At 52.0% G+C, this 13,112-nt stretch overlaps 5 protein-coding genes across 5 annotated transcripts; 3 read left to right on the top strand and 2 right to left on the bottom strand.

Annotated features, from left to right (window-relative positions):
- Nucleotides 1-11: 11 nt before the first annotated feature.
- On the top strand, nt 12-1,541 carry IAR55_005357 (uncharacterized protein; the record flags this gene model as incomplete). Its single annotated transcript, XM_066948449.1, has 8 exons — nt 12-61; nt 144-227; nt 289-333; nt 404-494; nt 552-572; nt 641-726; nt 833-1,177; nt 1,346-1,541. 8 exons carry the CDS (start codon nt 12-14, stop codon nt 1,539-1,541), a joined length of 918 nt encoding a protein of 305 aa, XP_066801017.1.
- A 279-nt stretch (nt 1,542-1,820) lies between these two features.
- Nucleotides 1,821-6,552, bottom strand: IAR55_005356 (uncharacterized protein; the record flags this gene model as incomplete). The annotated part of the gene is made up of 13 exons (XM_066948448.1): nt 1,821-1,850; nt 1,907-2,059; nt 2,114-2,150; nt 2,199-2,396; nt 2,449-2,475; nt 2,531-2,912; nt 2,962-3,731; nt 3,782-4,632; nt 4,680-5,023; nt 5,070-5,406; nt 5,456-5,574; nt 5,631-5,709; nt 5,755-6,552. 13 exons carry the CDS (start codon nt 6,550-6,552, stop codon nt 1,821-1,823), a joined length of 4,125 nt encoding a protein of 1,374 aa, XP_066801016.1.
- A 429-nt stretch (nt 6,553-6,981) lies between these two features.
- Nucleotides 6,982-8,071, bottom strand: IAR55_005355 (uncharacterized protein; the record flags this gene model as incomplete). The annotated part of the gene is made up of 8 exons (XM_066948447.1): nt 6,982-7,065; nt 7,123-7,280; nt 7,330-7,418; nt 7,474-7,537; nt 7,593-7,679; nt 7,739-7,848; nt 7,919-7,992; nt 8,048-8,071. 8 exons carry the CDS (start codon nt 8,069-8,071, stop codon nt 6,982-6,984), a joined length of 690 nt encoding a protein of 229 aa, XP_066801015.1.
- A 336-nt stretch (nt 8,072-8,407) lies between these two features.
- On the top strand, nt 8,408-11,384 carry IAR55_005354 (uncharacterized protein; the record flags this gene model as incomplete). The annotated part of the gene is made up of 3 exons (XM_066948446.1): nt 8,408-8,502; nt 8,561-10,829; nt 10,896-11,384. 3 exons carry the CDS (start codon nt 8,408-8,410, stop codon nt 11,382-11,384), a joined length of 2,853 nt encoding a protein of 950 aa, XP_066801014.1.
- Nucleotides 11,385-11,597: 213 nt separating this feature from the next.
- IAR55_005353 (uncharacterized protein) lies at nt 11,598-13,112 on the top strand (the record flags this gene model as incomplete). Its single annotated transcript, XM_066948445.1, has 7 exons — nt 11,598-11,627; nt 11,718-11,781; nt 11,936-12,028; nt 12,173-12,250; nt 12,390-12,492; nt 12,620-12,773; nt 12,945-13,112. 7 exons carry the CDS (start codon nt 11,598-11,600, stop codon nt 13,110-13,112), a joined length of 690 nt encoding a protein of 229 aa, XP_066801013.1.

The following is a 13,112-nucleotide window of genomic DNA, read 5'->3' as shown; positions in this document are numbered from 1 at the left end:
ATGCGACCACGATGACACGGGTAGAAACCCTCCTGCCACCACTCAAGCCCGAATCACTACAGTCAGTCTCTGCCTCGACCCCTCGTTTTCACCCGTCACCAGCTGACTTGGCATTCCACTTCCACCTGTCCTATCTGCTCCAGATGCATTCACCGATTCGTCGCGTACTCACCAGCGGAGACGAGACGGCGATATCCCCGAAGACGTTCAGCGGCTGTAGCCATCATGCAAGTGTCTGCCCTTTCACGATGCACGACCTGTTCTTCCGACTAATACTGTTGTTCTCAGACTGTTCGTCGGTAGATTAGGTGATCTCTACGTCTTGCTCTCCACGTGAGTCATCAATGTCAAGCGCTCAGTCGGGGTCGGATCTCAGCATCACTGACTCTGCGACATCGTATAGTCGCGCTGGGAACATGCGGACATATGCTCAGGATACAGCATTGCCCGGAGGCAAGTATGAAGAAGGGGATATGGATACGGAGGGTACAGCGGTGAGTCGATCGTGAACCAACGTATGGGGCAAGAGCTGATGTCTCTTCTGGTTCAAGCGAAGAGAAGCGTATGAAGAGGTGTGCATCGCCGTGTCACCGATCAAGAAGAGGCACCGTACTGACGTTGATCACTGATGCAACGGTAGATCGGTCTACCTATGGACCACGATAAAGTCAGAAAGTTGTGTCTGCTCGATTCTTTCCTCACGGGGAACTCTCTGGTCGTCACTCCGTAAGTCGAGTCAATTTTTTTTTCGCCAGGCATGAAGACCAGACTCATCACCCATATCCCACACTCCACTCGTAATCCTAGCTTACCATCTTGTAATTGTTGACAGCGTCGTCCTCCTCATCACTGACCATACCCTCTCCCCACTCCTCAACCCCACCGAAGTGACCACGCTCTTCTCCATGCCTCTCTCATCATTCCTCCAGTCCCGCCCTTCCCTCATCCCCTCATTCCACTATTCCATCCTCCATCGCTTACCATCCAATTACCCGCCGTCAACCCTGACCCATCCGCCCGCGGTAGGATATGCGGAAGACGAGGGTGAAGTCGGGGGGAAGGAAGGGAGGTTTTATGGGTTTAGGGACATACTTTGGGGAGAGGGGAAAGTCAGGATGCATAGGTTTTTGACGGGGAGAGAGGGGGAGGGTGTGAAGCCTGTCTATGGGTTGACGGCGTGAGTGGAGTTTCCTGTTGAAGACAAGCTTTTTTCATGTTCGCTACGAAGATGTGCTTCACCATCGGACGAAATGACTCTCAACCCCGAGAAGCATTTCGAATATATTCCCTCACCGGACTGAGATAATCCAAGCTGACGAAACCCACCAATGCCCTTTCCCTCCAGAGCAATCCTCATCCACGCCGCATCGATAGGCTACGACCAAAAACCCTCGTTCCAGCTCTCAGCACCCGGTCAAAGGACAATGAATCAAAGGATCGAATACGCCATTCGGCATCCTAATGGATCGGCGGCGTTGCGTCGGGCTGTAGAAGCGGAAGGATTGTGGGATGATTGGAATGAGGGTAAGGCTAAGTTGTGATCAGCCGTCTGTATTTCCAACTGGATGGCTCTATCGAATCCCAGACCCAATTTTTGAGTCGTCTCAACGCTATCATCGTGAATCAAACGGTATCTTCTCGAATCTCAGTGGAATGTTGTACTTTTAAGACCCCAAGCAAGACATGCACACCATCTCGTCGTCTAAAAAATGACACCAACCGCAAGAACGACAACGATATGCACTGTATGCTACATGTTTTTCTTCGCTCCTACAAGCTGTTTCCTGCTCTGGGGCACTCCATATCGAAAATGATTCCATCTAACTGAACAGACTTGCCAGCTCCTCGCTCTGAAACAAGCACAACATTCAGCTCAATCATAAGTTCATGTCCACACCGCACTCACCTTCTGCGCTAGCAACTCCTTCCGGGTCATGTTCTTCAGAGACAGCTGAGCCAAATTTGCCTTCTTCTTCTGAATCTTGTCCAATTTCTCCTCGATCGAGTCCTTGATCATCAATTTGATGGCGAGGACGGGACGAGTTTGACCCATTCGGTGCTACCTGAGTATCAGCAATGGCCTTCTCTCGTCCACGGCACCCAGTCCACTCACGATACGATCAATAGCTTGAGACTCGACAGAAGGGTTCCTGTCCAAGATATCAGCCCATGCCATATCCGTGTCATACCTTACTCACCAGTAAGGATCAACGAGATAACACCTCGACGCTACTGTCAAGTTCAATCCTACTCCACCCGCTCGCGTCGAAACAAGCAAGACTTCCACCTGCTTCTTGTACTTGAGCGCGTCGATGGCCTTGGCTCGATCCTCTCGGGACATGGTACCGTCCAGTCGAGCGTATCGGATATTGGCTTCATCTAGCATGTCGGCGATTCTGTACGAAAGTGTCAGGACAGATGATTCACGTAAATTTCCCGCCAACCTACCTATCAAGCATGGTGGTCCATTGCGAGCTGTTTGAGCAATTATCAGCGACCTTCCGAGATGTCCAAACCGAGCTACACTCACAAAACCACACTCTTGGTCACGATCGGCTGACCATCCGAATCCAGCTCCTCCAACCCATCCTCGTCATTGATGAACGGGTCAAAGTTTGCCGAGTTCGGATTCCGCTTTGACAGCTTCAACAGCTCGTCGTGCAGATATTGCAGTTTGGTCGACAGATTCGGTTTCTCGCCCGGTGCTCGCACATATTTTTTTCTCGTCGCACGTTTGGGCTGTTCAGCGACGGCGACCGCATCTGCAGCGTCCGCCGAGTCGGGCGGAGCCACTTCGATGATATCTGTCGGCAGTCGCAGCATAGCATTGCAGCTGGCACATGAACGAGCGACCGAGTTTTTGCCTCGTTTTGCGTAATCAGCGAAGACCTGGCTTTTGAAGCACGGGGGACCTGCCACCTTCGTCAGCTCATGCCTCGGGCTTCGAGACACTCCACTTACAGTACAGATGCTGGCACTTTGTCAAGATCGGTTTCATGGCCAATTTCTTTCCCTTTGGCTTCTCCTCCTTGGTTTCCTCCACGCCACCAATCCCGACCCATGGGAAATGATCCCCGTAATCGTATCCACAAGCAGTACAAGACGCCCCATCACCCTCCTTCAAAAAGCAAACCACCGCCACCGCTCTTGCCTGATTCAAGCCATTCCTTTCGATTCCCTGCGACGCCACCTCGTAGTCCATGACCGTCCCATCGTAGTCTTCCTCCACAGGCCCAAGCATTGCGAGATCGACGTGATTACAAATCTGTCGAAGCCGAAGTACCTCCTGCAGCATGTTCGCATAATTTTTTCCCAGCTCGTGCTTGGCTTGCAGCTCTCCGATCTTTTCCTTGGCAACAGTTGCACGCGCGTCGTATACCTGGCGTTCGTCCTCGCGAAGCTCGAGCCAGAGCTGTACTTCTTTCCGAGGTGGAAGGTTGAGAATTCGCTTGCCGTCTTCCGTGGTGGAATCTTTCGTTCGTCGAAGGGTGCAACATCGCATGACCAGTTGCAGTCGTGCGACACCGATCTGTTCACCGTATTTACAGGGAGAGGAGATGTATTGCGTGAACACGTCTTTGTCGTCAACGGGACTGAGTCGCAAGAACTTGAACAACGCCCAGACATCCTCGATCTTGTTCTGAATCGGTGTACCGGACAGCGCGACGCGTCGATCGGCCTCAACAGCGCACGCCGCCTGCGATGCGACAGTACCGGGCGTTTTGATATAGCTAGAGTTAAGATCAGCATAAGCATCCCACGCCTCAACCACTCAACTCACTGAGCTTCATCGAGAACTACCCTGAACCACTCAATCGCCTGAAGCGGACTGGTCTGATCGGCTAGACTCGTCTTTTGCCTCCCCTTGCCCTTCTTCATTCCGCCCCGTATCAGCGCTGCGACTTCTGTCGCCTTGATCTCCGCCTCCACCTCCGGCTTAGTCGCTCGGCAGTTGAGCGACGAGTCTCCTGACACCTCAACGCTTTCCTCGCCACTGTTGTAAGCGGTGTCGCCAGGCGTCGAAGTTTCGGTGTCGGTAGCTCCGCTTTGCTTCGAGTATTCATTCGCGAGGGTGTTGTAAGAGGTGATGACGATATCGAATTCAGAGATGTACTGGGGGTCAGGCCGTCGACTAGGTCCATGGTAGATATACACCCGAAGCAGATCGAAATTCTCCAGCGATTCGTCATCCGACGATTCCGCTCCATCTGACTTGGGTGGCTTCCACTTCCGCTCAATCTTCTTTGGTGGCATGACACCCGACGCACCTCCGACAATCTCCACCGGTCCGTTCCAGTGTTCCTTGATCTGATCCTCCCAATTGGATATCGTAGACATCGGACAGACGAGTAGTGTCCCCTTAGACCTGGTGGTAATTCTGGAACGCCGGGCAGCAATCGTTTGAGTAACATACTCCTCATGCTTCCTCTTCTTCCCCTTGGTGTTCAACATCTCGTCGATATCTGGCATACCAAAGACCTTTGTCTTGAATTCTGCTGTTTTCGCCACAGGCTCAGAGTCATTGCTCGCAGGCGTGGTGATCTTCTCTACCTTGGATTTTGCAAAGTCGTGTGCGGCGCCTCGAGTGGACGCGATGAGAGAGACGACCGAGAGGGTTTTACCCAGGCCCATCTAAGTGGACTGTCAGTGCTAGCCCTCCTTCGCCACACCGCACTCACATCATCAGCCAGGATGGCACCTTTGCTCTCATCCGGCTTCTCGCCCTTCTTCGCGCGCGTTTCTTCCCCCGTAACCCTGTTCTTCCATGATCGCACCTTGCCATTCTCATCCCGAATCTTCTCCCACAAGGACCTCCCATTGTCATCCTTCTCCTTCTCCTTCTCCTTGACACTCTCTCCATCCGCTGAGGCAGCTTCATCGCTAGGTGATCGCTTCGATTTCTTCAACACCTTCTTGGCGTTCTTCTTTGCCTGTTTGAGCGATGCCGGATCCTGTTCACGTTCCAAGAGGAAAGTGAGGGCTTTCCGCTGATGCGGGAACAGTTCAGTCTTAATCAAGGGGCCTGGAAAGGGATCAGCACGTTCATCGCCAGCACACCAGAAACTCACCTGGATCGCTCTGCTCGATCTCTCCCCCATTATCCAAGCTCTTGAACACCTCGTCCACCTGTTTCCGTTGCACCTCGACCTGCGTGGCCTTTTGATCAAATACCATTTCCCCAGTCGCTCCGATGACCCGTTGCTGGGCCAACATATGCATCTGCATGGCCAAATGTCCTCCACCATGAGCGTTGATATAAACGGGGTTGTCGGAGTGAAGAGCGGGGTTGTAAGGGGGAACGGGGTCGAGAAGGTAAAGGTTGAGACTGGCAAGGTAGCCTGCGATGTACTGAACATTCGAAGGGAGGGTGAAGAGAAGGACGTTGACTCGGACTTGGAATTGGGGCTGCGTGCTGCGTTAGCTGAGCATTGCCGAAATGCTAATTCACACTTACAGCTTCCGGATGCAGCCGCTGGACGAATCCCTCCAACCTGATCAGACCTCTCGCCATGAGATCGGCAAGAGGATCTGCAATCTTGGGGTCCAGGTCTCCGACGTACATTGTGAGCATTGCTGAATCGTTGTTGACAAGTCAGCACGAGGTGTTCAGTGCATGTCGCTCGACTCACGGGTGAGAACCTGCACCGAATCACGAGAGAGAATGGACATCGGATCGTCTTTCCTTGCCAAAGTACCCGCTTGTCGATACTAAACATCCCGTCAGCCAACGCACTTAACATACAAATAACCCACCTTGAGCTTCACTCTCAACATTTCTGCCCCTTTGTACTCTACCACATCGAATCGTTCCCTACTTCCCGAAGGCGGTTGCGCACCTATCAGGACAGCGGGACTAGGGTACAGCATGAGTGCTGACGAGAGCAGAGAACCGATACATATTGGCGACTTGTCGTTTGCGGGTCGGGGCGGTGGCGAGGGGATCCGAAGATTGGTCAGATCGATGGCTGAAGATGGATCCACACCTGCAGCGGCGTTGACCTGCTGACGGTAGACATCTCTATTGTCGGGCATGGATCCCATAAGACCTGCTGACGAGGTGCTGGGTGACCAGCCCATGATGGATTGTTGATGTTGAGGAGAGGTGTACTGTCCAAATCCAAGATGGCTAGGTCCAGCAGCAGCAGAAGAAGGGGAAAAGGAAGAGTTGTTAGGTGTTCTTGGATTTGACCCGGTATAGACCACTCCGTTAAGGTTCGGAAGCTGAGGATAGGTGTCATGTGGCCTAGCTGGAAAGGTCGAGAATAGAGAAGAAGGAGGAGGAGTGGACGGGTTGTGTGAGTAATTGAGTGAGGGAGAGGGTCCGTGCGAGTGTGGATGAGGACGTCCGTTCGCGTTGGCAAGAGAGGAGAATGGTGCGTTGGTGACATCGTTTGTACTGGGTCCGGCAATAGCTACAGGCGCTTCATCTCCACTCGAGTCCTCTCCAGTCAAGTCTATCGACGCTTGACCCTGGACCGGTGGTCGAGACGATTGGCCACCATCACGGTTGGAGTCGATGTTGTCGGTGCTGGGCGTAACAACGGACGTCATGTCGAGGAGGCAAGTTTCGACGATACGATCAGATGGAGACGGTCCCTGGATGCCTTTTTATCCAAGCATAGGCGGCGACGCTTGCTTCGTTGTCGATGTAAGATGTAGAGTAATGAGAATATGATGATTGTTTTTAACCACTTTTCGACGATAGAGATTGACCTAAGTTATGAGAAGTGGACAAGTCCGCTGACTAAGCAATCGCTACGTTATTTCAGTTCCTCTCTTCGGTCTCGCTTACCAACAGCATCTACACAGGTCTGCGATTGCTCGCTGTCCTGGTCAGGAGCTCTCAAGTGACCGTCGCATGCATACCAAGTGCCAAATGCCCGTTCCAGCCTTGATGATGATCGCAGAAATTAGACAACCCATGAAGTTCATTCTATATCATCTGCTGGTTCGTCAATCTTCACGTGACTAAGAAATGCACTACTCCATCTCCGTCCCGTCCACACCGTCGTCCCTTCCAGGCCACCAGCCGGTGACTCCGAGACCTGACTCCGCTATCGTTGCCTGACGTGATCATACAGTCAGCTATGAACCAAGATCTTTTCCCCTTGTCACGCTCACCAGGATCTTGTACCCCGCCTTCTCTATCGGATCTTTGACAGGTATATCTTCCCCGTTCGCTTCGTCTAGCATATTTTGCGGTGTCGGTCGCACATCTTGCCACTCGACAGAGTTCACTCTGAATCGTATGGGTTCGCCCTCGTCGATGTACAGTCGGTCTAAAGCTGTATAAGCTATCTCCGTGCGCTGGTGGGAAAAGCCACCCACTATCTAATTCGGTATTCATGAGTTGTTCTTGGGTCATGGTCGGTTGGTCTTCCGCAGCGACCCAGAAGAAGGATTTTTGTTGCGGGTCACTGCGTGGCAGAAATCATAAGCTTACAGACATACCGGACGGGGCGAACCACTCACTAAGCAGAGTTTGGAGGGAGAAGGGAAGGGATAATGTATATATCTTGGAAGAAACCGAGGGAGACTACACAACATTGCGCATCAGCTTGAGTTTGTATACTGTCCTATACTTCACTGACCTCGTACATAGGACTTGGTGGTGCTAAGGACTTTGCCTACGATGACTTCTCCGATGAAAGGTGCAAACAGCATGAGACGGAAGGAGACTGTAATTTCAAACTGTCAGGTCATCGGTCTCCATGGCGAACAGGATGCCATAGCTAGCCTTTATAGTACATCAGACCGTTCCCCCATGTCACCTTGCCGTCTTCCGCTGTCAGGATGTCGAAAAGGGACAGCGCAAGGCCTTTGTCCGGCACCAGCTTGTTGGCGTATCTTCGAACCGGGACACGAGCGAATGTCAGCTGAGACTGAACTCAAAAAGTAGGCGCAGTGGCCAGCTCACTTCTTGTTCAAAGCATCTTGTATGGTGATCGAAGACGGGATGTTGAACGTCTTAGGCGCCACAGGTACTGTATCCTGTCGTAGACTGTGTCAGCTGGCTCTCATTGCGCATCTCCTGGAGAAAGCTCACCCGCACACCGACCAGGACGAACATGTTCCTGTATGCTTCCCTTTCAGGTTCGTGCTATCTCGCAGTCATCGACGATACCTTTCTCGCTGCCTGCTTCTGTCGTTGATGTGATTTTGATGTGGTTGTAGGAACAACAAACCCGTAACGCACAGGCAAAAAGTCAGTGATAGAATCCCGATAACCTCCACTTCTGTTGTTTACACGTCATAATATTTATTTCTCCCGACTCTACGGTGGCAAGGATTCTGATAACGACCACGTGCCGATAATGATGTTTTCCCTTGCAGCTTCATATTTTGGGTCCACCTTTCTGTTTTTCACTTGACTCTGTACTGATCACATCCTGTGCACAAAAGCAAGATGGCGGACGACGGTATCGAGCTGAACTTTGCCGTTCCAGCTGCTGGAGCGATTCGCCAGGTAGCCGCCAGGAAAGGCGGAAGGTGGACCGATCGGTGAGTCAGACCAGAGCTGCTCAAACTGAGTTCGGACTGACAACTTTGTCTTTCGCAGAGTGAAGGCCAAGCGAGAGGTCAGAGATACTTACAGAAGCTTGAAGTCGGGAGGAGTAGAGGTATCAACCTCACCCGCCTCCGCTCCTGCTGTAGCTCCCACTGTTACACCCTCACCAGCACCATCGAAAGCTCGACCTGCACCATTTGCTGCTCCCGCTCCTGCTCCTACACCGGTCTCTCGTCCTCCTCCACCCAAGGCTCAACACGCTCCCTCGCCGCCTCGAGCTACCGTCGCCAACGCTATCGCCGGACCATCTCGGACAGCTCCTTCCCCTCGCAATTCTAGTGCTCCCATCATCCCTTCGAAAGCTCGCTCTTCAGTCGACCGACCCCCTCGACAATCACTCCCCTCCCGCCAAGAAGCTGGACTATCGCAATCTTCCGCTTTCGAAGCTGCTAAACCCAAACCGCCCGGAATCATCTCATCCCTTTTCACCTCTGATCCTCTTCCTGCAGCTCCTAAATCAGCTGCTCCTACCGCTGCCGTGGGTGCACCCTCCAATGCACCTCTAGGCGACACGAGCACTTTCGAAGGTCTCGGACTTGACAAGCTTTTGATCCGACATATGACGAACAAAATGCATGTTGACAAGCCTACAGCTATTCAACGGAGCTGTCTCCCGTTCATGTTGTCATCTCCACTGGACCCCGACGCTACAATCGACCAAGGGACGCCTCTTCGAGATGTTCTTATCCAAGCTCAGACTGGTTCCGGTAAAACCCTGGCCTATCTGCTTCCCATCATACAAACCCTTCTCCCCCTATCCAGACTATCGTATATCGACAGATCCATCGGTACACTCGCAATTATTCTTGCCCCTACCCGAGAACTTGCCCAGCAGATCTCAAAGGTTGTTGAGCAACTTTGCTCAATGTCCTTCTCGCAAGAGGACGAGGATGATCGACCTTTCACGCGTTGGCTGGTGTCAGGTCTTCTCACAGGTGGATCAACCCGTACCCACGAAAAGGCAAGATTGCGTAAAGGTGTTCCTATACTAGTTTCTACCCCAGGTCGTCTCTTGGATCATCTACAAAACACCGCATCGTTCCAATGTGCCAAGACGATGTTTCTGGTTCTTGACGAAGCAGACCGATTGATGGATCTCGGTTTCGAGGAGACTATCCGAGGCATCATCAGGGCGTTGGAAGGAAGAAGAAGGAACGAGATCAATGTGGAGAAGGAGATGGACGAGGAGGGTGGTGGTGCGATGAGATGGGGTTTCTGGGGCAGAGGGAGGATGAATGTCCTTTGTTCAGCTACGGTGGATGCCAAGGTCGAAAAGCTAGCAGGCGCCGCCTTGCAAGATCCAGTCTTATTCCGAGCGGAGAAAGAGAAGGCCCTCACTGTAGAGGCAAGTAATGGAGGCAAGAAGAAGGACGAGGCTGTGGCCGCAGCAATGGAGGAGGCACAGGCAGTGGTCATCCCTCAAGCAGCGGAAGACAAATTCACCCCGCCATCCCAACTGTCGCAAAAGTACATTGTCACGCCAACCAAATTACGACTGGTCGCTCTTGTGGCTCTCTTGAGATCCTTGGTCGCTTCAGCCGCAAAGAAGGATCCAGAGGCAAGAGGGACGAAAGTGATCGTTTTCCTCAGCTCCACCGACTCGGTCGATTTCCACTGGAAGTTATTGGGTGGTGTCAGGATGGGTGATGAGCCAGCAGGACCTGAACAGGATGAGGACGAAGGTGGAGCTGAGAGCGCTGATGAGATCGACGACGACGGTGTCCCGATGATGAAGAAGAAGGCCAAGAAGTTAAAGAGCAAGTCTGCCGATACCGACCTGATCTCTCTCACTTCATCTCTCTTCCCCAATACGACACTGCATCGGCTTCACGGTTCTCTCCCCTTACGTACCCGACTCGCCTCACTCAACGCCTTCGCATCGCCTTCGCCTCAACCCTCAATCCTCTTTGCCACGTCAGTCGCTTCACGAGGTCTTGATCTGCCTCTCGTCCGAGCGGTCGTGCAATATGATTTGCCTACCGAAGGCGGTGCAAATGAATACGTTCACAGGGTTGGAAGAACAGCACGAGCAGGTAAAGGTGGTGAGGCATGGGCTTTTGTTGGACCAAGCGAAACGGAATGGGTTCCTTGGGTAGAAGGGAAGATGGGTGCGGCGGAGGGCAAGGGCGGAGTTCGGCTAAGTCAAGTAGGGGTAGAGGATGTTTTGAGAAATGGGTTCGGCGGTAAGGGATACGAGTTCGAGGGCAGGGCCACGGAAGTGCAACTGAGCTTTGAGCGATGGGTCCTGGAGGGTGACCTGGTGAGGTCATGTTTCATGAACCGATACACGATTGGAAAGCGCTAACAACTGGATTCTTTCACACAGAACGCCGTTCTCGCTCGAAAAGCCTTCAGCTCTTTCATCCGAGCATACTCGACACATCCCATTGAGGAAAAGAAGTACTTCCACATCAAAACGATTCATCTCGGTCATCTGGCCAAATCGTTCGCATTGCGAGAAGCACCGGGTGCGCTATCGATAGTCACCAAAGCGCCTAAAGAACGGATCACCAGTTCTGCGACCAATAACAAAAAGCGAAAGCGGGCAACAGCAGGAGGAAGTGATGACGAAGATGATGACGAGGAGGGTGAAGAAGCCGTCAAGGGAGGTAAAGAGTCGACAGCGAGGAACGAGACTGAACGAAGAATGTACGAAGCGGTCAGGAAACAAGGAAGGATGGTCAGGAGTGGTGGAAAGATGGGTGCATTTGCGGGTAACAATAACAAGCCTGCTGCTGCGAATGGCAGCGGTAGCGAGTTCCATGTTGTCAATACGGGAGAGTTGGAGCGGATGGTGGCGGGCAAGAAGAGGTGATCTGTCTCAGTTTCCAGCATAGTGTATCGAAGGCATGTATTTTGAATGGTCATTGAATTTTTGTAGAAGGAAGTCGCTGGATCACCTCCACCGGGTAAATGAACCCGATAAACCCGATAAACACTCGACAACAGCGATTGTCTCTGTCCTCCTCTTTCATCTCTTCCGACATCTCATCAACTTATCTGTGCTGAGCCTGAAGCCTCTTCCAAGATGTCAAACTTCGTGAGAACAGGTCGAAAGGTATGATCAGCTTCTTCTACGTCGATCGACCCCTTGCTCCATCCGCTGCAGCGGGGTCAACGGACGATTGTTGACTTGTAACCTCTCTAGATCGTAGCTATTGGACGTAACTATGCAGATCACGCCAAAGAGCTAGGCAATGCGGTTCCCAAAGGTGTGTACGGAAGTCTATTTCTCACAACCGCCGCCCTCTACCTCGGTCTATTCAACAAATACTGTGACTTATCCTCGCGAACGAACAGCTTGCCTTCCAGCTCGAATCAATGTCCTCTCAGAGGCCTGGAGCTGACTATCTGATACTCTCATAGAACCCTTCTTCTTCCTCAAGCCCACTTCATCATATATCACACCTTCTGAAGGATCAATCGAGATCCCCCGAGGTGTGATCATGCATCATGAAGGTGAGTCCACCAATTCTGTCCGTTCAAGCTACCACTTTCCTGCTCCGCACGCTATCTACTGTATCCACCTATGACCTTCGTCTCCTGCCTGTGTGCCGGTACGCAGATATTGAGACCTTCGGCTGACATCTTTGGATTGATAAGTCGAGCTCGGCGTTGTGATTGGAAAAAATGGGAGAGATATCTCTTCGTCCGAAGCGGATGAATATATCGCGGGATATGGTGCGTTGCGCCTTCTTCGCCGCCTTTTTCGTACCAGCATCATTTCCATACGATCTCCCTGAATTTTCTGTCAAACACATATGCTCAATGGAGCCGGTGGACGAGTCTGCTGACTGATAGGTTGACTCGGCATACACAGCCCTCGCCATCGATATGACAGCTCGTAATGTCCAGGACGCTGTCAAGGCCAAGGGATTACCATGGAGCACTGCAAAGGGGTTCGACACGTTTTGTCCTATTGGGTGAGTCTCGTTCTTGCATCAGATCGAACTGCTCTGAGTAATTTTACATTGGCTGACGAACATTTTTACCGAATCGGATCAACCTCCTCTTTCTCAATTCACTCTCCACGTCTACCCGTGCACACAGCCCATTCATCCCTAAATCTTCGATTCCCGACGTGAGCAAGGTCGGACTCCAGCTCAAGATCGATGGGAACGTCAAACAAGCAGGGACTACGGCCGATATGATCTTCAACGTTCCTCAATTAATCGAATTTGTTTCAAGCATCATGAAGCTGGAGGTGAGTGTCCTTCCCTCATCGTTAAACACCCTGAAGATCCCTTCTCTCTTTTCTTTCGGCATTTTTTGAGGATAAATATCAGCCCCTGATTAGGCTTCCAACCTGGTCCCTCGCAACACGTCATGATCCTGTGCTGATTCTTCCCGCGATTCGCTTCGCTCCGCTCCGCAGGAAGGCGACCTCGTCCTCACCGGTACTCCAGCGGGTGTGGGACCCATCACGAACGGTCAGAAGGTTGCGGTCCGTCTGACATATCCTGATTTGGAGGGCGACTTGTTGAGCGAATATGAGATGGAGGTGAAAGATAGAGTTGGAGGGTATGAATTTAAGGGGAAGTGA

Source organism: Kwoniella newhampshirensis, chromosome 11 (genome assembly GCF_039105145.1).
Source record: "Kwoniella newhampshirensis strain CBS 13917 chromosome 11, whole genome shotgun sequence".
Classification (NCBI taxonomy): domain Eukaryota; kingdom Fungi; phylum Basidiomycota; class Tremellomycetes; order Tremellales; family Cryptococcaceae; genus Kwoniella; species Kwoniella newhampshirensis.
The sequence above is the reverse complement of the archived record's forward strand: the minus strand, read 5'-3'. Positions and strand labels throughout refer to the sequence as shown.